At 36.5% G+C, this 25,282-nt stretch overlaps 4 protein-coding genes across 6 annotated transcripts; 2 read left to right on the top strand and 2 right to left on the bottom strand.

The window, feature by feature from the left end:
* Positions 1–2,439: 2,439 nt before the first annotated feature.
* LOC106095597 (zinc transporter ZIP3) lies at positions 2,440–4,354 on the bottom strand. The gene is made up of 5 exons (XM_013262835.2): positions 4,321–4,354; positions 3,864–4,225; positions 3,592–3,800; positions 3,358–3,529; positions 2,440–3,129 (listed from the first exon to the last, which is right to left on the bottom strand). Exons 2-5 carry the CDS (start codon positions 4,140–4,142, stop codon positions 2,755–2,757), a joined length of 1,035 nt encoding a protein of 344 aa, XP_013118289.2. The 5' UTR covers positions 4,143–4,225; positions 4,321–4,354; the 3' UTR covers positions 2,440–2,754.
* A 1,038-nt stretch (positions 4,355–5,392) lies between these two features.
* On the top strand, positions 5,393–8,680 carry LOC106095637 (adenosine 3'-phospho 5'-phosphosulfate transporter 1). The gene is made up of 5 exons (XM_013262915.2): positions 5,393–6,150; positions 6,214–6,449; positions 6,503–7,338; positions 7,423–7,548; positions 8,386–8,680. Exons 1-5 carry the CDS (start codon positions 6,119–6,121, stop codon positions 8,554–8,556), a joined length of 1,401 nt encoding a protein of 466 aa, XP_013118369.1. The 5' UTR covers positions 5,393–6,118; the 3' UTR covers positions 8,557–8,680.
* Positions 8,681–9,074: 394 nt separating this feature from the next.
* LOC106095638 (ATP-dependent Clp protease proteolytic subunit, mitochondrial) lies at positions 9,075–9,938 on the bottom strand. Its single transcript, XM_013262917.2, has one exon. The coding sequence runs from the start codon at positions 9,863–9,865 to the stop codon at positions 9,197–9,199; it is 669 nt and encodes a 222-aa protein (XP_013118371.1). The 5' UTR covers positions 9,866–9,938; the 3' UTR covers positions 9,075–9,196.
* Positions 9,939–15,606: 5,668 nt separating this feature from the next.
* Positions 15,607–24,989, top strand: LOC106095621 (serine/arginine-rich splicing factor 4). Of its 3 annotated transcripts, none has more exons than XM_013262879.2 (6): positions 15,607–15,742; positions 19,945–20,231; positions 22,565–22,695; positions 22,898–23,515; positions 23,965–24,350; positions 24,470–24,989. In XM_013262879.2, exons 2-6 carry the CDS (start codon positions 19,995–19,997, stop codon positions 24,577–24,579), a joined length of 1,482 nt encoding a protein of 493 aa, XP_013118333.1. In that variant the 5' UTR covers positions 15,607–15,742; positions 19,945–19,994; the 3' UTR covers positions 24,580–24,989. The 3 variants fall into 3 exon arrangements, with proteins under 3 accessions (XP_013118333.1, XP_013118335.1, XP_013118336.1); XM_013262881.2 differs by having other exon boundaries at positions 15,607–15,747; XM_013262882.2 differs by lacking the exon at positions 19,945–20,231 and having other exon boundaries at positions 15,608–15,742.
* Positions 24,990–25,282: the final 293 nt, after the last annotated feature.

The following is a 25,282-nucleotide window of genomic DNA, read 5'->3' as shown; positions in this document are numbered from 1 at the left end:
TGGCAAGTCTGAACGATGAGCCGCAGAGCGACACCTCCTTGGAGAGAAATCTTAACATGGGAAAGTACCTCATAAATGTCGCCAGCTTGCTGAACAATTTTTGTTATGTTCTCGCCAGGATATGAATCTAGTCTTCAGCGTTATAGGTGGACATACTAACCCCTGCGCAACGGTGGACAACGTAGCGTGGTGTAAGCGAAAGTTGGCTTAAGCTATATGTGCCCTCGGGTAAGGTGAAAATAGCTGGGTATTCATGCTGTAGGAATTATCGCCTTTGTTTAAGGTTTGGTTGTTGTAGCAATGTGTTCTGTTCTATCGTTGTCCAGATCCAGGAACTCTGCGGCTAAGATGGGGTGCGTCCAGAGGGATCTGGGTCTGCGACGAGTGGGTCATATTGGGCAGTTTAACAGGTGACGTGTGTCATGTGGTCCGGGGTCACAATCGGGACATACATTCTGCACGTTGGCATCAATCCTTGCTCTTTAGGAATTGAGGCGGCTGCATCTGTCGTATTGTAATTGAGCCAGAACTGATCTGCTTTGACGGGCAGGTCAATTTCTTCAGGTGCAATGGGGGGCGGTCGTTCTTCAAGGACCACACTCACCCGGTAGTAATTCACCTCATCCGTTACCGTTTCTGTCTTGAGGAACTTGTTTCTACTTTTGACTTTATCGCAAATTGCTGTGGCAAGTGGGGAGAATGTGTAAGAGGTGTGAAATTTGGTGGCAACTATTTTAAGACATTTAAAGGTCGGAATCATTTCTCCATCAACCATCACAGTCAGCTCGGTATTCACCTCACGTGTATTTGTAGTGAACAAGGTGGCTGAAGATTTGGTGGCAGATATCTTCAGATCTCTTTCAGCGAAATGTGAGGTACGTTTGTTGATGTAGACGTTCAACCTATCGCAGATGACTTCAATGGGTCGGAGGCCTGATGCCATAATCGTCCGCATATGATACGACCTCTATGCCGTCTGGGGGAGGGGGGTTCAATGGGGAATAGGTGGAGATTTAACAGTGCGGCAGATATCACCCTACTTTGGGGAAGTCCCTGTTTGACTCTACGGCGCTTTGACTTCTTTTCTCTAATTTCCACAAAAGACTGGCCACCACACAGAATTCGCGACCCAGCATTTCAGACCTGGCCGGAAGGACGTTTGGCGATGTCCTCAAATAGTTTGGCTGACAATGTCGAATGCCTTCGATAGGTCCAGTGCAACGATGACCGTCCTATCAAATGGCCTGGGCTGATTGAAGCCACGGCAAATGTGTGCGGTGATGGCATGCATAGCAGTTGTTGTGCTATGCTGTCTTCGAACTCCATGCTGATGCTCGGCAAATGGATATTCTCCAACGAGGTTCGGGAGGATTTTGGATTTGTCCTACAGAAAACCAATTTTGCTAAGTTTCAACGATTTGCAGTTTTTGCACGTCTCTCAATTATAAAATGGCAGATTATACTGAACATTCTGTATTTCACAGAAGACACTTGGACACAATTACCAACAACAAAAAACATTTATTATAAAAAAAATTACCCCTATATCAAAAGCTACAGTTTGGAAGAATGCACCCTAAAATATTAATTGTCTACATGAATTTCACCAGCCATACGAGAATGAAATTTTTATATGAACGCAATCTGTGTTTCTTTGTCCCCATCGGTGCAATCCCTAAACAACGCAAAACACTTTAAACAAACCTTAAAAAGGTTTTAGGAAAAAAAATACATGTTGTGAAAAATTTTGCATTTTATTTAATTTACTTATTTTTTAACTCAATTTTATATTTTAAACCCATACAACTACAACAAAACGGGATTTAGATCAATCTCTTAAAAAAATTATAAAAATAATGTATTCTTAAGTGGTTTGGCCGTTAGATTTGTTCCTTAAAAAATATTCTTCGGTTGAATTCAAATATTTATTATTATTACTACTAATAATAATTTATCCCATGGTAGCCGGTTGTACATACCGGGTTGACCCGATGGAGTTCTTCGCCGGCAAGGGCTGCCGCCTCAGTGTATTACACATTGCTCCAACAACAAATTATAACGATAATCAAGTACCAAATCAGTAGGTTTTGAAAATTTGCGTATTATTCGGGTGTGTCCTGCGGTTTCACTTTTCCCATCAAATCAATTTTGATTATCACTTAAACAAAATAAAAAAATTGTGGTAAAATACTTTTTTGGTTTTATTGTAGTAAAGCTTACGATGAAAATTTGACATTTTATTGGCGTGATAATAACAAATTGAAAAAGGGCAAGTGGAACTGCAGAACACATTCGATTTCAATAATGTATATTATCGCAGGCTACCATAGCGTAGAGGTTAGCTTGTCCACCTACAACGCCGAACGGCGCGAACATCATTTCAACCGCGGTAATACCCCTCTTAACTTATTTCGCTCTGCGGCACGCCGTCCGGACTCGAATATAAAAAGAAGGTAGATGCGTGCGTTGGTAGATGCGTCGTTGGGGCTGGGTCGTTCCGTTGCGCAGAACCGATCACTGTGGCAACGTGCTATGTATTTTTATGTGCGGTTGTCAAGAAAAAAAAAATAAAAATCTGCGTAAAAGTACAGTTTATAGAAATTGAATTAACAATTTATTATAGTAGATTTTAAATAAATAATATCATTGAAATCCATGCTTAAAAATGTGTATACTAATAAATTTTATACTAAAAAAAAATACTCGCTTTGATAAATAAAAAATGTTATCTAAAAAAACATGATATTTTAACAACTACGCCTTATCATCATCAAAATAAAAGTTTATCACAGTCATTGTCAAAAATCCTAGAGCAACGGCCAAAGTTTGAACAATCCCTGCTATTTTGTACCGAGAGTTTTTGTGCCACAAAGCCTTTTCTCTAGGAATCACTTCACATACTGCAACGTATAGCAACGTCCCTCCTGCCAGTCCTTGAACTATAATCAATAATGACAATGGGATATCTATCAAAAGCATTCCTAAACTTATACCACATACGGTTCCTAAAGCAAACACGGTTATGCTTAGGAACTGAACTTTAATATTGGCTTCTGAACTTGACAAAAGACCCAAGCAAAAGCCCATGACAAATTTATGACAAGCAACAGCTCCAAGGAGAAATAAGACCTGCAACAGATTTAATTTTATTTTATTGAAGCTTTGACAAAAGATTAAATCAGAGGGGGTTTTGTATTATTAGCCGATTTTAAATACAAAACACGACACTGATTTTTTGCAATTTCCAATTTCTGATTTTTCCAGAGGTTTTCAAGGGTGTTAATTATTCAGACATAAAATGTTCAAAAGTATGTTAATAACATAAAGTGACAAATAATTTGGAATTTCAATAAATACCTTGGATGGTGTATTTTGAACACCTATTGCTAATCCTTCGATCGCCGAATGAATAGACAAGGCAACAAATAGGCCAATCGTGGTTGACATAGATTGACTATTTTGGGTTGCACGACTCTGGGCGTGAGATTCTTCAGTATCTTGCGAATAATTTTGGTTGATCGTAGGATCGCTAGTAAAATATTAAACAATAACTCAAACATGCATAGTAGAAAAATATATGTAGATACATACAAAGCACCAGGATCATGTATCAAAGGGTCTGATTCCCTGTCTAGTGCACCGTAACTAACGCTGGCCACTGCGCTGTTGCACGAATGTGAGTCTGAATGTTCACCATGGTCGCCGATAAAAAAGTGAACTAATTCTTCTATACAGTAAATAAGCAAGAATCCGCCACACAAAGAAATCTCAGCCCAAGCAGAATTCATTTGTTTGCGTACCTTATGTAGTCAGTCATAAGAAAATTGTTAGGAAATTTCAACAAAAAAAATTGAAATTCTCACCTCAGGTAAGATATGAATTAAAGATGTCGCTAAAAGAATGCCTGATCCAAAGCAAAGCATCAACGATTTCGCTAAAGGGAATCTCTGTCGATTTCTTTCCGAAACAATGGCCGGTAACATACCAAACAAAAAACTTCCAAATCCTAACACCAGCATAGCCAGCACCTTTTCCTTTGTTCCGTCGCTTCCCGCGAATTCATTAAGTTCCTTTAGCTTGGGCCATACAAATTCAAAATTCCGTGATAAATTCATTGCTATGAAATTAGACGATCCCGCCATTCGTGTCCGTTTTACCGCAATATAATTTTTTCTCCAAATTTCTGTGCCAAAAATGTGAATTTCTTTGTTTATATGGCAATGAGCTAAAAAAACAATAAGTGTGTTCGTGTACTTTTCCAGTAGCAATTTTCAAGGGGATAGAACAACTACAAGGCTAATTTAAAAATGTTTATCTTACTAGAGCTGGCAAAATATAAATGGCAACTATTGATATTTTATTTTTTGTCTGAATATCGATTTATATTTTTTCTATGGATATTATTGGCAAAGTTACATTTTGTTGCAAAACGAATAAAAATAAAGCTGCCTTTAGACGATAAGATATGTCAAAGAAGCTGTCACTTTCTGTATTCATAAGACTTGTTTTATGTACGTCGAATACGAAGAGAGCGAGCTCTAATCGGCATGTATTCTCATATGTTTAGATTTTTGTTGTTGTATGTTGATTATATGCTTGAAGATACATTGCGTCAATAGAGGTCGCAATTTGGACTTTATTAAATTTGGTTTCATTCGGTGGACATTAATATTGCTTCTATATAAATCGATATCCTGGTTTTTACGTCTCATTTGGTTTGAAATATATCATTAATTTATCGTGGCGATATACCTCTTGTTAACAACTTTGGGTTTCTCGTACACTTTTAAGCAATTAGAGTGTTCGCATACTCGGGACAATATGTCGTTAGTCGGTACCCATTTGCCGATTAAGGATTATCGTTAGGACAACCAAAAGAATATTGATATGGCAAATTTTAACCGGAAAACGAAAAACCCGGCCTTAATATCTTGCTTACACTTGGAGCAAATATTGCGAGTGCACTATCTGTCAACGAGTTTTGGTTGTGTATGTGTTCATAATAGTTAAGAACCATATCACACACAAACAATGAAAAATATCGCGAACTAGTGACACACAAAATCAGAGTTGCAGTAATCACTAATTTTGGCAGATAGTGCACTCAATATTTTGTTGTTGGGCAACTGTCACCACCTGTAAATGAATATATCTTGGGTTTGGTTTTAGCAAATTAAAAAAGTTTCGAAAAATTGAAAAAAAAAATGAAAAATGCATAATCATTTTACGGTTCTTTGTGGATGTTTTCGTGGCAATAACAAATCATCTGCTTGAAATATTTGATATTTTCAACATCACAATTTTCACATGCGTATTTTATTGCTTCCATCATTTATTCGGCTTCTATTCTTTGATGTGGTGTCTCGTTTATTAAAGGAAATGCTGGTATACGTTTTTCACACAACATTGAATTTGACTCTCATCGGTGGGTGAACAACACAATAACTTATTATTAAACTTTTTTCTTCTTCTAATCTCGGCAGACATACTGCTGCCCAGCCGGCATTTGACATTACGAGTTATGAACAATCCACCAGGGTTGCACAGAAAAATGTTGTTGTTGGGCAAATGACCCTATATTATAAGTTCTTGTACCATGTATTTCGCCATGGATTACTATCAAACTTCAGCGACTATTCCGTTAGCAGAACAGAATACCAACCCTTACCCTGTGATAATAGGTCTTCTTTGGCGTCTGACTGTTACCATAGCTTCGATGGCACGTTGTCATTATGTCAAATGTCAATCAGTATTTTTGTTTACATTTGGGTTTTGTTGTATAAATAGTAAAGGGGTCGTAGGAAGAGAGGAGAAAGCCTAATGTTCTATCCATATTCATAAGTAGTGATCAATTCTTTTAACAATTGGAAGTTTGTTGAACTTTGTTACTACAACAAGCCAAAGAAGAAAGCAAGTCACAACCTATTGACTCTGAAACTAAATCTAAGCATGCGAAATATGAAAACCCTTAGGCGACTCGAATTGATTACTTCGTTGTTATGTATGATTGCCTAAGTTGGAATTAATTAGAAGAATTGCTTAGCTAAAACGGCATACGTGTAAACTCCGCGAGAGACTTCGAAATTCAAAAACGATTGTCCAAGAGAAATAATAAAACATGTCTAATCGGGTGCCCGACATAATCATATGGTAAATAAATAAAAAATAATTCTTTTACGCGTTCCGACCCTTTGTTAATGCTTATCTTTTTAGCGGGTTTTTTATTCTAACCCTTTTGGTTATACATTTCTTTTCGGATATATTGAGAACGGCACTAGGTGGTGACTATGATTCACACACAACCTTATCGCAACTTGTGGACGCACAAGCTAAGGAGTACTCATGGATTCTTAAACTATTAGTTAATTGTTTTGGATATAGCTGTGTATTTGTACCTGCATATCTAATTTACAAGTATGTTCAACGCACAAACTATTTGGAACGGGGAGGTAAGTGTGGCTTATGTGTTTATTTCTGATATTTAATTGCTATGGCCTTGCAGATAAAACCTATATACACAAGGCGGTCTGTATGTGTATTAATGGAAGTACTGGTTTGGACGTGGAGCGTGACGAGCCTTTACAGAAACCTGATGTTACGTTAGTGGCTGGCCCACCAACACAAAAATGTGCAGCACCAAAGCGCTCCAACTCGCACGAGGCCATGCTACTTATTTGGTGTTTTTCGGGTCTCATGGTGTCTTATTTGACTTGGGGTTTGCTGCAGGAAAAGATAATGACCCAAAAATATTACAATTTCGAAGGTGTGCAGTCAAATTTTAAAGATTCCCAATTCTTGGTGTTCTCCAACCGCATTCTAGCATTCATTGTGGCAGTTCTTGTGCTGCAATACAAAAAACCCGTGACACGACACAAAGCACCACTTTATAAATACTCATTTGCCTCATTTTCGAATATTATGAGCGCTTGGTTTCAGTACGAGGCCTTGAAATTTGTCAATTTCCCCACGCAAGTGTTGGCAAAGTCGTGCAAAATTATACCCGTCATGTTAATGGGTAAAATACTCTCAAAGAATAAGTATCAGTGCTATGAATACTTTACAGCTGTCCTTATCTCATTGGGAATGATGTTTTTCATGATGGGTTCCGCAAACAGCAGTAAATCAAGTGGCGTTACGACAATAACCGGTGTAGTCCTTCTGGCCATGTACATGATTTTTGATAGCTTCACTGCTAACTGGCAAGGAGATCTTTTTAAGGCATATGCGATGTCTCCATTACAGATGATGTGTGGAGTTAATTTGTTTTCTACCATATTTACGGCGGCATCCTTAAGTGTGCAAGGCGGATTTATGGACTCACTATCATTTGCAACAGATGTACGTAGCACTAATTGAATCATTTTGTCGTTATTTATTTAACATTGTATTTTTTTATTTGTATTTTATATTTTTTTATTCCAGCACCCCAAGTTTGTTTTTGACATTGTTGTATTGTCAATTAGTTCAGCAGTGGGCCAATTATTCATTTTCTATACCATTTCGGTTTTTGGACCAGTTGTGTTTACCATCATAATGACGTTACGACAGGTAATCAAATAGAACAAAAAACACTTGCGTGATATTAAATGCATGCAAGTGTTTTTATACCGCAATGGTAAAATAATTAACATTTTTTTTCTTGAAATAGTTGAAGAAAGAATTTTTCAAATAGCCTACTCTTATTGAACGTAAGATCAATTGAAAAAACAAACAAAAGCTTTTGCACGTACCCTTTGGATTGCTAAATGTAAACCAGAGCTTTTTTTAAAAAAAAGATTTTGAATTGAAACTGTTTTGATTTTTGAAAGGGTGATTGAAAGAATTTTGAACTAATTGATCCACTTAATACATCGAAAATGTACAAATGTTATATTCATATTTTGCGCAAACCGGACTTTATAGTGCACACTTTGAATTTGTTTTTTGTGTTAAGCCACTGTTACACGAATTTGAAATCATTTTCCATTATTTTTTTCAAAGACTTGTCGAAATGTAGGAGCTTTGGATCTTTTTAATACCCTTACTAAGCTAATCGGAAGACTATCCGAGTGCAAAGATGTGAGATGTGCAAATATAGAAATTATTTGGCAAAATCAAATCAATTACCTAAATCATTAATTTTTTAATTGAAAATTGCAGAAACTTCGATCTCGATCTAAATCGAAAATGTTAAGATTCAACTAAAAAATGATTGAACCCATTATTTTTTAATTGAAAACGTTTTTTCAATTAAGCTTTTAATTGAAATAAGTTCGCGATATTACTTACCTTTATATTAAATAACATTTTTCAATCAACTAAATATAGGCCAATAGTTTTTGCAAGGCTTCTGATTAACATTAACGCTTTATTTTCATAAATGTGGTGTTTTTTTATATATTGCAGGCGGCAGCTATATTACTTTCGTGTCTCATCTATCATCATAGTATCTCAATTCTGGGAATTCTCGGAGTAATGGTTGTATTCCTGGCTATTTTTATACGAGTGTATTGCAACCAAAGAATGAAAGCGATGCGACAGCGTGCGGAGGCTCTTAAACCAAAAATGGCAGTGTAGCCCTTGTGATGCGTTATTTTAGTTATAAATATCAATTACTCGCTCAAGTTAGGTGCTAAGACGATTTTAATTACTTAATTGAATGAAACATAAATATTCATTAAATCTTATATGGAAATATCAATGTTTGTTTATTTATTCCGTCTAGACTCCTCCAGCACAGCTGAATAGATGTTCTTGAAAATTTCGCAGAAATGGAGATAGAGCTTAATTTGTTACGCGCGCTTAAAATAAGAATAGCAGAGCCGGCGGATTTGGCCAGTTTTATATAAAACTTCCCAGCGAAACATTAACTTCTATCCTACTTAAAATTTCATGATGGGCTGTCGCAGGAAAGATTCTGTTTCATTCCTCAGCCATTTACAAATTATACATTATAATTTTTCAAAAAATTTGTCGCAGCATTCTAGATAGAAACTGTTGTCAAAGTCCGCTTTGGGGTTTCAAAAACTATATTTACACCGCTGCATTCGCTTTTACTAGGTCGAATAATGGGTATTTTTCAATAATTTTCAACGTTTTTTCATATGTTTTTAACTACATTTTATTAAAGTTTTTTTTAGTAAAAAATATTTGAATGAGCTATACATTGGTTTATAGAATCATGGGACATATAGATTATGATTTTTAAGTGAATTTCTTATTTGGATGTGGAGTCTGCCACCATCTCGGGAGGATGTTCGAGAATTTGATCTATTATTCCAAGTTGTTTCGCTTCGTCTGGTGACATGAAGTTGTCCCGCTCCATTCGTTGATATAATAAATCATATGATTGATGAGTGTGCTTAACGTAAATGTTAGTCAACTGTTTCTTTAATTTTACTATTTCCTCGGCTTGTATTTGGATGTCCGTAGCCTGGCCTTGTGCACCCCCCGAGGGCTGATGTATCATAATTCTTGAGTTTGGCAGAGAATAACGCATTCCAGGAGCACCCGCTGCCAACAACAACGAACCCATTGATGAAGCTTGCCCTACACACCATGTAGCGATGGGAGGCTTTACATACTGCATCGTGTCGTATATCGCTAAGCCAGCTGTAACCACACCCCCCGGCGAGTTAATGTACAGATGAATAGGCTTATTTGAATTCTCGGATTGAAGAAACAATAGCTGGGCAACCACCAATGAACTCATATCATCGTGAATTGGTCCCATCAAACATATAATTCGTTCCTTCAATAAACGTGAAAATATATCGTAGGCACGTTCTCCCCTACCCGTTTGTTCTACAACGATAGGAACCAGGTGTAAACCGCGGCTTAAAAGCCTTTGACTCCTTCCTATAAAATTTGAACAACTTCTTAACATTATATCCCTCTAATGTAACACAATATAATAAATAAAATAATATATAACTTCGGCAAATATATGACAGTTAGACTAAACGTTGCCACCGTTTCACTTGGTGGTATTTTGCCAGACTAAAGCTTCACAAAGCCGGGGATGTTAATGAGCAAGTACACAGCAAAAAATGAAAATCGGGTTCAAACATGAAAATGATGATGTAATCACAGTTTTTGAAAATGGTTATTGAAATTTTTCCAATTAAATAAAAAAATATGAATTAAAAAATTTTCCAAAAATATCCTTCCTATGTTATATGATGCAAAAATAAAAATAAAAGATTGCAGAAATGTAACCAAATTATAGCTGGTACTATGTTCGTTTTTCACCGTTGAAGCCCCTTTTTTCCGCGACTATTTTGAAACATTACGAAAATAACACTTTAATAAAAATTTTACCATAAGTATTGAGGGAAAGTCCTACTGAATAAAGTCAGCAAGTTTTTATACCCACCACCGAAGGATGGGGGTATATTCATTTTGTCATTCCGTTTGCAACACATCGAAATATCCATTTACAGTCCCTATAAAGTATATATATTCTTGATCAGCGTAAAAATCTAAGACGATTTAGCCATGTCCGTCCCTCTGTCTGTTGAAATCACGCTATCGATAGATATTTAGCTGAAACTTTGTACAAATTCTTTTTTTGTCCATAAGAAGGTTAAATTCGAAGATGGGCTGTATCGGACTATATCTTGATATAGCCTCCATATAGACTGATCCGCCGATTTAGGGTCTTAGGCCCATAAAAGCCACATTTATTATCCGATTCTGCTGAAAATTGGGCCAGTGAGTTGTGTTAGGCTAGTCGACATCCTTATTCAATTTGTACCACATCCGTCCAGATTTGGATATAGCTGTCATATAGACAGATCTCACGATTTAAGGCTTTGGCCCATAGAAGGCGCATTTATTGTCCGATGTCGCCAAAATTTGGGACAGTGAGTTGTGTTAGGCCCTCGACATCTTTCTACAATATCGCACATATCGGTCCAGGTTTGGATATAGATGCCATATAGACCGATCTCTCGATTTAAGGTTTTGGGCCCATAAAAGACACATTTATTGTCCGATTTCGCCGAAATTTGAGGCAGTGATTTATGTTAGGCCCTTCGACATCCTGCTTCAATTTGGCATAGATCGGTTCAGATTTGGATATGCTGCCATATAGACCGATCTCTCGATTTAAAACTTGGCCCCATAAAAAGCACATTCATAATCCGATTTCGCTGAAATTCGGGACGGTGATTTATAATAGGCTTTTCGACATCCGTGTCGTATATGGTTCAGATCGGTTTATATTTGGATATGGCTGCCAAAAAGACCAATATTTTGTTCTTCAAAATTGAACAATGACGTGTACTTATTAGACCTCTCAATATCCGTGTTGAATTTGGTCCAAATCGGACCATATTTCGATAAAACTATTATCTACACAACGTTACGTGGCTAGACAAAAAAAAATATCAAGAGTAAAAGAAAGTGTAGTTTTTTTTTATCTCTCCATAAAATAACATTTTTTAAATGTAATTTTAAGGTAAAAAAATTATTGTGAAAAACGTTAAGCAAAAATACTGAAAAGCAGAAAAACTAGGATGTGAACAAGGATAAATTACAAACGCAACAAATTGGAGGAAATTGTAGAATGCAAACGTGGTACATATAACAATTAAATAATAATAATATTATCTTATTTAATTAGTTTACTATCCCTATAGTTGGAAAATGGCGCTGACGATGGAAAGTAACATAAGTGAATCAAAATTTCACGGTATAGTACGCAAAATGCTAAAATTGGTATTTATTACAATCCATTTTAAATATGTAACTATATAAATTCATTTGTATATAATACTATTTACAGAGCATGTCTCCGACAATAAACAGAGTCTCATACTGAAAACGAAAATTTTTCTTAATTTTTTGAAGCCTTTTAATTATAGTATATCATAAGAACAGCCCTAAATCCTTCTTAAGAAATAAGGAATATATCTATTTTAAGTTTCATACGCAATTTGATCCAATGAAATAAAACATTTTTTCATGTAAAAAAAACCAATTATTTATTGGTTAAAATAAATGGCAACTTTCAAATAAAGGGGTTTTGGATTTAATATCCACTCTAATTGGATTTTTGAGCTTATTATAGATTCAAGTTGCAAAATCTCTTATCAATAATACAAACTCCTTTATAGCACCGATTTCGTTATACTTTTTAAAGGAATCTAAAATTTTCTTAATTTTTAATTTCATATGCCAGCCTCGAAATAAGATTTTTAATGAAAAATTACGCGAACACACCGTTAACGTTTTACTGGAAAAGCGCACGAACACACCCAATGGGTGTTACTTCTTCATGCTTCTTTTTTTTTGCACACAACCCTCCCTTTATCCCTTCCTACGACAACAAGAAACCAAGAAAGAGCTCACCAAGAAAAAAACAAAAATAAATGATTGATCCAATAATAAAGTATTAAATATTTAACAATAAAACAGCTATTATTTGGAATGCGCATAATATATCGCGGTTTGAATATGGAATGAAAAACAATCCAAAAAACTACAATAATTATTAGCAAGCAAAAATGTAAAGCGGACGGGCAAAGGACAAGTGTTATAAAAAAAAGAAAATTCCGAGTTTAAATAAGTTTGCAACAAAAGGAAGATTTATTTTGCCATTATGGATGATGTTGATTTACAATTAAACTTTACAATGTGTTTCGACCACTTCCAACATAATGAGTTGACAAAGGATGACTATAAAACACCATTGGGGGGTAGCAAGGATAACTCCCCGAACGATTCAGAGAGCATAGAGGTCGTAGAAACGCCAAGTAATCATTTCAAAGGTCCTTTACAGGAGAGTACAATCAGTTCGGCCAGTAACAATACGGACATTTGCGTTTTGGACTCGCATTATGCTAGTGATGATTTACATTTTTTACCGGATGACGACTTGGATATAAAAGCATTGGAAAGCGAAGAGGGAGATGAGGTATTTATAAGAGATGCTTCAGATGATAATGAGGAGTTTACACTTTTGCGAAAACCAGTGAAGAAATCCCGTCGTATTTGTAAGTGTGAGGAATCAACCGAGATATTAAGAATGACCAGTACGGACTATTCAAAAAAACAGCCCACATACTCTGGCACTGACTCCGATGTCGAAGTGTTAATGTCCGAAGAAGTTGGAGACACTGACTGGTCTTCGGGAAAAATCGAAAAATCTGTAACACTAGAGAATGCGCTAGATATTAAAGATGAACGTGATGATTGTGCTTTAGCGAACCGGGAACCGACGGTTTCAGATTTGTCGTGCACTGATTTTGGATCAAGTATAGAAAGCACCTATGACCGAGCGCAATTACTACAAATTATACAGCAGCAAGAATATCGTATTCAAGCTCTGGAAGCTACTGTGGAAAGGTATCAAAAGGCGCAGCAACGTTTGTTTGAGCACGTCGACGCTTTACGCATAGAATTAAGCGAAATAAGGATAACGGATCACGTAACGGCAACTGAGCCAGAACCTAAAATTCACAATTTGGATTAATATATTAATGCACTTTATTTAGAGTTATGTAGTAAATGTGATCACGCAACAACTTTTTGTTCAATTATCTGACCCACCCCCTCCAACAATCGCAATCGAATGTGTGAAGATTTTGAATTTTAAAATGATCGGTTTTGGTAGCCATTTTAGGAATCGAAATAAATTCCTTTTATTTAAACATTGGGATCTAATCTCTGTCGGCAACTTAACTGGACCTATGAAGGCTACAAGTAAATTATTTAACCGCATTCAATTTTGTGTTTCCATATTCATAATATTTGTATATAAAATGATCTCTTAATAAATTACGTCAACGAATTCACAATTGACTTTTAATTGAGCAATCCTTTTATGCAAAATTCCCAATTTGAGGAAATTTTTATTTAATTTTAATTTATTGGTTCTATAACTAAGCCAAACAACACATTTTGCATTTGCAAATTATAAAAAAAAGTTCATACTACTCTATTAAAATAACAACTATTTAATTACCTTAAATAGAGAAAAAACAAAACAGAACATTAACTTCTGAATAAGACTACATAAACACTTTGAATGTAATCGGTAAAAAAACATTAATTAATACCTATTTAAAATACTAAAAAATTTTACGTTCCGTTTTTATGGCAAGTTTGAGCAAACTTCAAAACCAAAAATGTGTATTTAGAAAACAGATAATTTGATTCTATGATTTTTATGTGTATATTTTAACAATTGATGTATGGAGAAATTACAAGATTATCGTATACGGGAAACGACATTAGCGCTATGTCTTTAGCCCAGAGTCTATACAGAGATTTCATACACGCCGCCACGCACTTCAGTCTCACTATTTTCCAGAGAATTGGCGAGAAAACACCTCCCTGTGGCGTTTCCAATATCGCCCGCTTTTTGACCACACCATCTCCGAAGTACTGCCATGGGGAGAAACTCGGGTGAAGTTCTCCGATTTCAGACCCCCCTCACCATCAAGTCTTTTCTAATAAAATTGTTTTGTTTGAAATGTAAAATGCTACGATTTTTATAAGCATAGTTGCCTCTTTACATTTACGGTACATTTACGCGAGCATAGCCAGGCCTTAAGTTTATTTTAACTCATTTGAAAATAATTATTAGAATGAACTTTTTTAAACATTTACTGTAAAAAAATGTTAACAAACATATTGCAAATCCTGCTATTTATTTGTTAGCATTCCAAAATACAATGCTTATTATGTTGCTTGCTATTCAACACTCATTCGATTTAGATAAATTTTGCAATTTGTATTGGGTTGCCCAAAAAGTAATTGCGGATTTTTCATATAGTCAGCGTTGACAAAATTTTTCGCAGCTTGTGACTCTGTAATTGCATTCTTTCTTCTGTCAGTTATCAGTTGTCACTTTTAGCTTGCTTTAGAAAAAAGTGTAAAAAAATATATTTGATTAAAGTTCATTCTAAGTTTTATTAAAAATGAATTTACTTTCTTTTCAAAAATCCGCAATTACTTTTTGGGCAACCCAATAGATAAATTGTAAAGGATTATAACCGTTACGGCCATATTAAAAAGTTCCATAGATTCACTATTTCTCACAGAATCAATTTGTATTAGATTTCCAGGTCCACACTATTTTCAATATGGAAAATTTTATTATTACTGTTTAATACATACTTACCGACAAAATAGATGTATATTTGATTTATATTACTAGTAAAAAATCCATAGGGTAAGCACCATGGCGAAACAATAAAAAGTGGTCTCATTTGTACAACAAACGCAAATCATATGGAGCAATCCGCCATCTTGTCGTCAAGCTGATCGACGTTTTGCCAACACACACGAAGAAATTTGTGTGCGTGTGTTAATACGTGTGCGCAAAAGGGGCAGAGAATATACGAGAAAGAATATAACAACAAAGAGAATGCAAATATAAAAATGTCATCTTAATACCGTCAAACCTGGTCTGCTGTTACCAGCTGTTCGCATGAGACCACCTTATTAAATCCGCAAACAAAAATCTTGCATCTTGCATGCATGCGACAACCATGCTCACCTACAGGCAATGTTGATTTGACAGACGTTGACGCTATATGTTCGAATGTGGGTAGTCTATTCGAAACATTGCAAAGTTGGTATCCCTGTACTTCAGTGCTACCAGAACACAAAATGAAAAAACGTATTTGAAAAAAAAACTAAGCTATACACACATTTTAATTAAAGTAAACGCAATAGAAGTGGTTGAAAATTAAAAAAAAAAAACAAAAACTTAATAACTTTGAATAATTGAAAACTTGGAAGTTATACAAAGGTAAGGTAAATGTGCCAAAACAATTGAGTGTATTTTAAATGGAAGCGAATATGCATTATATCTTTACGCAAAGATCTTTCTAAAATTAGCACTTATGAATAGGTTTCTCTATACGAAAAAACCTTCGGAAAAAATTAAAAGAATATGCTGTTCATATGCATCTATATGTATATGCGAATGAGTCATACAGTATATATATATACTTATAATTTTAATTCCATACGCTTTCTTATAAGTATATATAAATACGTATGGCATCATCTGAAATACCAAAAGGGTAAAAACAGATTAACATATTTCACAAGATACGCGGAAAAATTAATTTTGATGTCTATATTTTAGCAAGATTTTCACAAGGTGCAAGTGTTTGGGGGGTTTTGGTGCATTCAATAACTTTATATGGCGTCAAATATTTGTTTTGTGTGATAGCACTGAGTGTTCTCTACTTGGGATATGTATCATAAAGGAAAATTAGCCATTGAAGCCTATATTTATGAAAGGGATGCATGTTTTCATATTTTAATCCCCTAAGTAATGTGTTTTTATGATAAGGCTACGTTTTTTTTTTGTGAAGCTACTTTCGGTTATAACTAGATGTATAACGCTTGTTATACAACAATGTCTAGTACATTTATTGGATAAGTTTTTTGAGCTAAATATAGCTAGATAGCTGAGGTTCAATTTTCTATTCATATAAAAATATACAATTTAATACCTAGGTATCCATAGTACGAAATAAATACATTTAATATGGCAGGTACATCATGCCGTACCAGTTCCTACGAAACTGGACATTGTGTTGTGTTTATATATGTATATTAGTAGCGTTCGTTTTATTCAGAAAAGTAATTTCGAGTTTGGTCTCTTTTGCATTTAACAAGGCAGTTATGCATAAATATCACGATTAATAAGGTGCCTATTTGACATATTCATAAATTTTGTTTTGTTCATCCAACTTCCGCTTTTATAATCAGATTTTTTGTGTTGGTTTGAGTTTCTGACTTTTCCAAGAGCTGCGGCAAGCAGAGCTGACGGAAAAGTTTATTTGGTACTTCGTCTATAGACAGTGGAAAAGAGTAGATGACCCGTCCGACGCTTTGCAAAACTGACAGTTGCAACGAATAGAAGTAAACGAGAAAATTTGAGCAACAGGATAATTGTGAATGGACAAAGGTGTTGTGAATGTATAGAGAAGATTTAGCCACAATTAAACCAAATTTGTATTTTTTTTTGCTTTTGAATTACATACGCTTTGCTGTTAAATTAATTTTTTTCTCTCGTTTATATCTTCTCACTTCTCTGAAGAAAGATGCAACAGAAAACCTCAGGGGCCAAATTACCGTATACGTGAAGAGTAAAATCGTTCGAAATCTCACTATTGTAAATTATGTATCTTTTTTATTGGATGGGAATTTTTAAAATTTAAGAATACGAATGTTTAAATCGATCATTATCTACAAGAACTTTGACATAAAATGTATGTACAAGTGGTATAACTTCCATTAAATACGAGTTGAAATTTCATTCGATGCGAAAGCGCACTCGATCAAGTATGCGGTAATTCGGCCTCAGATTTCTACATTGCCATTTTGCTGAGAACGAATGCTCATATACTCTTTTTAACTGTCTATGAGCCTGTGACGCAGAACGCATGGGTTCAAATCACGGCGTGAACATCAGAAATATTTTCAACGATGTTTATCCCCTTACTGGCTACATTTGTGGAGTACCCTGCCATGTTAAAACTTCTGTCCGGAGTCGGTATGAAAAGGAGGCCCTTTATCATTTAGCTTAAACTTTAATACGACTGCACTCATTAATATGAGAGAAGTACCCCTGTTCCTTAGTGGAATGTTCAATGGAAATTTTGTATGAGTAGTAGTAGTTAGGCTAAGTTATACCTTCTGTGCTGTTATCGTAGGGACCATCTCAATCATCATCTTGTGGATAGTTACCAAACGTCGGAAGCCTCGAGGTTGTTTTTCATGATCTAGAGCGAGAGGTTCAGGGCTACAAGAGAGAACCTCTAGATGAAGTGGCTTATCAAGCGGGTCTGGACAACATGGAGAAACGCTAGCAGATGCGATGTATAACTGCCGGGTGAATGTAGTCCTTGGAGAACGAACGCTACCAATTGCACCTAAGGAAATTCAACTCCCCCGGCAAACCATCCGGCAGATGCAGCTGCTTTAACTTGAACATAGCAAGGAATGGCATAAATCCTGCAGGATTGATGCCAACGCGACACAAGCCATCTTTTTAACTGCTCAGCCAGACCCATTCGACTCAGACCCAGACTCCTCTGCACATCCCCCACCTTAGTCGCAGGGTCCATGGATCTGGATATTCAACAGAACTAAGCAGACGAATAATTAAACACAACACACTTCTACAACAACAACAACTTATTAGCAGTGTTTCGAATAGTTTGTCTCCACAAATTGAGCTTAGACTAGTCTTGATTTGCGAATGCTGAGTAGATCATTTAGGCACCCATTATATATTTCTTAATTATACCTGCATGCCAAACTTCAGACTCCTAGCTTCATCTGTAAAGAAAGCACCAAATGGTATCAGTTTTGGTACTAAAATGTACGAAATTTGAATAGAACATTTAGTCACCCATCATATATTTCCTACATGCCATATTTCAGATCTCTAGCTCCATTTGTAAAGGAAGACCCGAGTGGTACCAATTGAGGTAATAAACGTACGTTTTCTTCCGTGACCAGTACTATTTTTCCATTTTTTTCACCCTCAACCTTTGGCACCAGATGTCTTAAGTCAAATTTTGAAAATTCTACATCCATCCGCCCAGTAAAAAGTTCACCCATTTCGTACCTTTTTGGTGTTTTTTTTTAATTCCTAAATGTGCAAATTTCCAAAAGCTCTTATAGTCACCCAATTAAGGTAGCCATAGTGTGTCTAAGTTCAAAGATTCTAAGCTCTAGTTCAATTTACAAAGACAGTAACAAATAGTACCTTATAGTAGAATAGTACTAAACGTACTATTCCGTTACGATTTTCCAATTTTTGTTTTTACCAAACCTTATGTGTTCAAGACACCCTTTAATTTAAGCCCATGTACCATTTCGTACATTTTGGTTCTTTTTAGTACCTATACATACTAATATCACCAAATCCAGCCTTATACCGTGCCTTCGATTTAAGACCAACACTCGTGCAAAATTTCATGATACTATTGGGTTGCCCAAAAAGTAATTGCGGATTTTTTTAAAGAAAGTAAATGCATTTTTAATAAAACTGAGAATGAACTTTAATCAAATATACTTTTTTTTCTAAAGCAAGTTAAAAGTAACAGCTGATAACTGACAGAAGAAAGAATGCAATTACAGAGTCACCAGCTGTGAAAAAATTTGTCAACGCCGACTATATGAAAAATCCGCAATTACTTTTTGGGCAATAACTTTAGTCGTTTGGGCTGGGCGATGATCAGTCAGCAACCAGTCCCTTGTTGCGTGAGGGACTGGTTGCTGACTGACTGACTTATATGTATAAATTAATACATAGCTACTTAATTTAGAGGATAGATTAATTGATGGAGGCCACCGTAGCGCAGAGGTTAGTATGTCCGCCTATGACGCTGAAGCCTGGGTTCGAATCCTGTCGAGACCATCAGAAAAAATTTTCAGCGCTGGTTTTCCCCTCCTAATGCTGGCAACATTTGTGAGGTACTATGCCATGCATAAATTCTATCCAAAGAGGTGTCGCGCTGCGGCATGCCTTTCGGACTCGGCTATAAAAAGGAGGCCCCTTATCATTGAGCTTAAACTTGAATCGGACTGAAACTTTAATGAAAAATAAACATTTTGTACAAATTTTTTTTTAGAGTGTAGCATTCAACCAAAGGTCACTATTTTCGAAGTTTAACCTTTAGAGAGCTGTCGCCAATTTTATGTGCAGTTGGTTTTTATTTCATAATCAATCAAAAGGCTTAGAAAAACCTCTGGTGGTTGGGCATAGCACACTTTAGAAAAGTTTTAGCCCAACCTCCCCATTAGAAATTGAAAAACTGTGTTGTTTTAGAGAACATTTGCTAATTCTATTGCTTATTAATGGGTTTGTTAGTTCTTTTCAAATATCCTGGGTAGGACTGCCATACTACCAAAATACTGAGGCAAACAATTTCTAAGCAAAAAAAATTGATGTCCTTTTCTTTCTTCTTTTGTTTCTTTTTACAGATACGTAGTCATCAAAGAAGTGTCAAATAATCACAAAAAAGTCAGTCGAAATGACTTCAACGTTATGTAAAATACATGTCAACAACTCGACAGGTGTCTCGTTAAATGAACGTTTCACCGCCATGACAACGCAGCCTAAAGTAACGGTTGCCGGTCGCAGTCGTGGTAGCAGCATGGAACGCTCCACTCGTATACGAGTACCCAATGCAGCAACGCCTGCTAATCAACGTCTTTTAGCAGAACTACATAGGAAACACAAACTACAAGCAGCCATGAAACTGAAGCGTGTATGTGTTCTAAAGACATTTCTAACAAAAAAGAAAAATACGGAACCGGATTAAAATCTTTGAACCAAATAAGTCTCAATTCCCAAATGAAAAGGGATTGATTTCGATTATTTCCAAATGACTCTTAAGAAGTCGCCATAAATGAACTTCTTCCGGCTGAATTTGGAATTTTATGTAGATGTCAGTTAGCCACAGAAAACCTTTGAACCCAATTCTATTCTACGTTTTCACACATTTCGGTGATATGCCAAGAATTTTACGAATATATTTTCCAAATGGATGATTGTCGCTATAACATCTTAATATTGTTTATCGGCTCGGTTTAAGAAACACCAACCAAACTATGTTATTTAAGCATGCTTGAATCGCAATATATGTTAGCTATTTCCGCCTGAAAAATTGCAGCCTCTTCGCTGGCAGCAGTTACCAAATGATGTCCACGAAGGTTTCGCAAGTTCTACTTTTGAAAGCACCAAATTAGTTAAATATTTTAGAAGCTGTTAAACCTGCTGATAGATAGAACATCTTGCGATAAGCCTTTAAACTCTATAAATCTATGCAACGCCCCTCAATGCAAAATTTTCTTTTGAAAAATACACAAATGATACACCACAAATCGATTCAGATCGCCTCCAATCAAATAGAGAAGAAGCTGTTAAACCTGCTGATAGATAGAACATCTTGCGATAAGCCTTTAATCTCTACAAATCTATGCAACGCCCCTCAATGCAAAGTTTCTTTTAACAAATGATACACCACAAATCGATTCAGATCGCCTCCATTCAAATGGAGAAGAAACTTATTTGCAGCACTGCCATAGCTGCTCATCTGCAGCCATTAGGAAGTTTTAAGATCCACCAGTAAGAAATTGATTTGTTTAACGCTTCTGCTTTTTAAATGTTAATGGATAGCCATGGTTTTTGAGTGTAGCAGCCATTACACCGTCCTTCGCTTGTGCAATGGATCTCATATGTTTGCAAAAATCTCTGGAAAACACCAATATGTTAACGCTTCATCTATCAGGTGTTGGAGTTAAAGCTGAAGTTATCTTTATCGTTTCTCTAGTCCCTATATGGTGGACCTGTCGGTTCGTGCAATGCGATAATAATGATGACCTAGTAATCGGATATCCTTTGTCGAGTAAGATACGCTGATTTCACCAAATTTACATACAGAAGGCGTGCGCAACGTTGCTGAATTTTCCAAAAAACTTCACCTTTAAAGAAAAGAAATTGTCAGTAGTTACATTTTCTCGCTTGTTCTTCAATTGTAACTAGATGTCGCTCTGGAATACTTTCGTTGAAATTAATCTCGACTAAGACTGCCAAATAATGGGACACCAACAACGTGCGGAAAAGTTTGAGCAGAAAAAGAGGACAACAAGGCAAATACAATGTTTGCTTCTAATTTGGTAAAGTTTGTCTTGGAAGAAAAGTACACAAGACTAGATAGACATACTTTTTACTATTCTTTAAGCACTTGCTGGAAAATGAGGGATGATTGCTATCGATATTTGTAATCCTGTGAACTTGGGCTTTGCTTTGTGGTGTTCTCTAGAAAGCTGTCATTAGACATTTTGTCTAGTTGCTAAAGTACAAAGTGCCCATATATACATATTGCAGAGTATTTCCAAGAAATTGTTCATCAAGACAGCCGAAAGTTCTGGCTATAACTTCATGTGATGCTGGATGTTCGATCTGGACAACGACAAATAATCTGTTTACAACAATAAATAAATATCAACTATGCCAAATAATGGAACAACAACAATGTGCGGAATAGTTTTATCTGGAAAAGAGCACAGCAAGGCAAAATTTCCATGGAATTTGGTAGAGCTTAAAGCACAGCATGTCGAAAAGTTTGATTTGGTAGAAAATAATGCAACAGACATACATTTTGATTTTTTCCAATCACCTGCTGGAACATGAGGGAAGATTGCTGTCGATATGGTTTTCTCGCAGAAAATGGTTCATCATGAGAGCAGAAAATTGAAATAAGAGATTGTGACCCGTTGGAGTCAGTTGGAGCTGTAATCATAAAATGCAAATTGTTGTTGAGTTGGCCGCGTCTTTATTCGACGGAAATTATAACGGAACTGTCTTTAAAGAGAACGGGTAGCCTTGAGCGAATCACATTTTTACTTTGAATCTTTAAAAGACACTTGTAGAGAATAGCGAAAATAGAATTGGGTTAGGTTAGGCTAAGGAATGGACTTGAAGAGAAGAAGAGACAATATTTAAAGAAGATCAAGAAGTCCGCGACCGCACAATATCAACCAAATCTAATAATAGAATCATATTTCCTCACACCCTAAATGCGTGTGAATCTTACAGAGAAGTATGCGCACCGTCGGCGGAGGTTCAGGAGGATCATATGGAAGAATTAAACGGGGCAGTGTTAAAGCCTTGCGCGTTGGAGCCAATGGAAAGCCCATCAGGACAAATAGCTTGTCCAATATTGCAACGTAAGAATCCATTCTTGTCTATACTACTAAAAAATGAAACAAGCCTATTTTGAGGGATGTGCAAGTTAATAGACATCCAAAAAGACTTCTAGCATAGAACAATGAAATAAAATGTCCCTCATCCTCCTCCTCCTTCTTCTCTTCTGGAACATACATATATACTAAACACCTTCAACAATTGTTCTTCATCACACACAAATAGCATGAATGCTGATCGTGAAATCTTAAAGAGACGGAACACTACACCCTTGCGTCGTTCGAATTCATCGGGCAATTTAGCCAATCGTTTGGGACCCCGACGTCCCGTAGTTGGAGGTGCTGCTCAACGTATAGCCCGCAGGCGCATGGATAGACAACGCGGTGGCGCTCTTGAGCGAGGTGGCAGATCCTTGACAAACGGCAATCGTAGTCGATCTCGTAATCGCTCCACTGCACCACCAGTTCAAGGAAATGGTGTTAGGGGACGTTCTCGATCCCGATCTCGTCAAAATGTGGCAAATGCTGTTCCTCGTGGACGTTCCAGAAGTCGCAGCCGTCTTCCAGTCCGTTCTCGCAGCCGTAATAGGGGGCGCGAAGGAGCACCAGCAAAATCCTCCTTACCCATTAAAGCTCGTTTGGGCGTGCGCCCTGGTCCAAATGCAAAATCGACAGCTAACAATAGAAACGGGAATAGAAACGGCAATAGAAACAACAGAAGGCGCAGTGTCAGTATTGGTAGTCGTGGAATACAAGCGGGTCGTGTTCAAAAACGACGAAACTCAGCACCTCAAAATGCGACAAACCGAGTAAAAACTGGAAATAACAATCGTCCACGATCAAGGTTTGTAAACAATTTATTTTATTCTTAGTTCTAGCAAAAAAGTTTAGGTGAGGTTAGGAGAGTAGATGTGGAACGTACAGAAGTTTACGGACTTAAGGGGGAAATAAAGTTTTTGTAGGCATTTTCTGATTTAATATCACACGATGTTTTGGTGTAGGGTTAGGACATCGTGTACATCTAAAATTAGACTGACTTCAAAGTGTTCGTTGTTTAACCGAGTGACCGAAGTTTCCTTTCTTTCTCTCGACTCAAGTAAATCCTCTCCTGATACTACCTCACGAAGATCGGGCGATTTGAAGTGAGTTTAAAGCCAAGACTTGTAATTTTTTGTTTAGGTGAAGCAAATTTTAGATGGTACCGAGAATACACCCCCAAAACTAAACTCTTGTTTGTTAGTGTTCTATTTTTAATGCGACTAATTTTACTTCTTGCTTCTTTAATTATCAAAGATCTGCCACTCGCAATGCCAATGGAATACAACAACGCCCACGTTCACGTTCTCGTTCCCGTTCTCGAACACGCAAGGGTCAGGTAGGTCAGCAAGGTGGTCCAGGCCAAGTGCAACAAAAACGTGGTCGCGGCCAAACACAGCAAAGAAGAAGCGTCCCGACTCAACAAAGAGGTCGTGGCGGCACAATGCAGCAAAGAGGTCGTGTCGGCCAAATGCAGCAAAGACGCGGTGGACAAGCGCAACAGAGAGGGCGTAGTCAGCAAAGGCGTGGCGGAAGTGCCAATAAAGCTCAAAAAGGTAGTAACAACCCCAAAGCAAATAGCCAACCAAGACGTGGACGTAGTCGCAGCCGAACTGGTGGACGCGGAGGTCCACGCGCCCAAGGTAAAAACGAACCATGAGATTCATAACAGATAGGATTTGTCCCCCGAACTCAAAGGATAATTGCTTGCTTTCTTATTGCAAATCGAAACAAATGTGACTAAACTCCATTCTTTTTTTAGGAAAATCCACAAAAGAGGCCGTTAACAAAGATGACCTCGACAAGGAGCTGGATCAATACATGGCCACAACCAAGACTGAAAATGATATGGATTTCTTGTTAAAAAATTAATGGATTCAAAAGCTCCTTGGAGATAATATCAACGTTATTTTTGGATAACCTCTTTTAACGTCCTTAGATTTTAACTTAAACTAGCATTAAATCTATGTAGTTCTTACGTAATCCTTTTAAAGCAACTTAACTTTAAGCCATCATCTTTTGTACTCTAACTCATATGTCACTTAAATATTCTCAGTTGTTGTCCCTTTCCCTTAGCTACTGTAAATACACATGGACAACAATTTTTCTGTTTGTAGTTTAGTAACGCCAATGTGGTGAATGTTTTAAATCAATATATTTAAATGTCATCCGCAGCACACTAGACATAGATATTACTTACTATACCACACAACGCAAATGTATTTGAATACATACAAATGTATTAAATAAACAAATCAACAATCACATGTTCCAAAATAAAATGAGTTTTAAATATTCTATGACGGCATCGGTTTATGTGGGAGCATTATCAGGTTATAGACCGATTTGAACTCTACTAAGCACGGTTGTTGGAAGTAACAGCTAACTTTGTTCAACATTTCATCCAAATCAAATTGCGGCTTGCAGGGGCTCAATAAGTAAAACTAGGAGATCGCACAGTGGGAGAAAATCGACAAAAACTAGTTGCAAAATATGCCTTGTGAGAACGTCAGGTAGAGATATCTCTTTGAAATTTGGAATGTTTAGAGCGGGTTGGTTAGTTGGACCGGGCGTC

The sequence above is a fragment of the Stomoxys calcitrans genome, chromosome 2, assembly GCF_963082655.1.
Source record: "Stomoxys calcitrans chromosome 2, idStoCalc2.1, whole genome shotgun sequence".
Taxonomy (NCBI): Eukaryota; Metazoa; Arthropoda; class Insecta; order Diptera; family Muscidae; genus Stomoxys; species Stomoxys calcitrans.
This window is presented reverse-complemented; position numbering and strand designations above follow the sequence as displayed.

Bases quoted from the DNA above. Each gene is read 5' to 3' on its own strand.
- LOC106095597 (XM_013262835.2), bottom strand. From the start codon at position 4,142: ATGGCGGGATCGTCTAATTTCATAGCAATGAATTTATCACGGAATTTT. The intron at 3,530-3,591 runs GTATGTATCTAC...ATATTTTACTAG, and splicing joins ATACATGATCCTGGTGCTTT to CGATCCTACGATCAACCAAA. The intron at 3,130-3,357 runs GTATTTATTGAA...AATCTGTTGCAG, and splicing joins TTCAAAATACACCATCCAAG to GTCTTATTTCTCCTTGGAGC.
- LOC106095637 (XM_013262915.2), top strand. From the start codon at position 6,119: ATGTCTAATCGGGTGCCCGACATAATCATATG. The intron at 6,450-6,502 runs GTAAGTGTGGCT...ATGGCCTTGCAG, and splicing joins AAACTATTTGGAACGGGGAG to ATAAAACCTATATACACAAG. The intron at 7,339-7,422 runs GTACGTAGCACT...TTTTTATTCCAG, and splicing joins CACTATCATTTGCAACAGAT to CACCCCAAGTTTGTTTTTGA.
- LOC106095638 (XM_013262917.2), bottom strand. From the start codon at position 9,865: ATGTTAAGAAGTTGTTCAAATTTTATAGGAAGGAGTCAAAGGCTTTTA.
- LOC106095621 (XM_013262879.2), top strand. From the start codon at position 19,995: ATGACTTCAACGTTATGTAAAATACATGTCAACAACTCGACAGGTGTC. The intron at 23,516-23,964 runs GTTTGTAAACAA...TAATTATCAAAG, and splicing joins AACAATCGTCCACGATCAAG to ATCTGCCACTCGCAATGCCA. The intron at 24,351-24,469 runs GTAAAAACGAAC...TTCTTTTTTTAG, and splicing joins CGGAGGTCCACGCGCCCAAG to GAAAATCCACAAAAGAGGCC.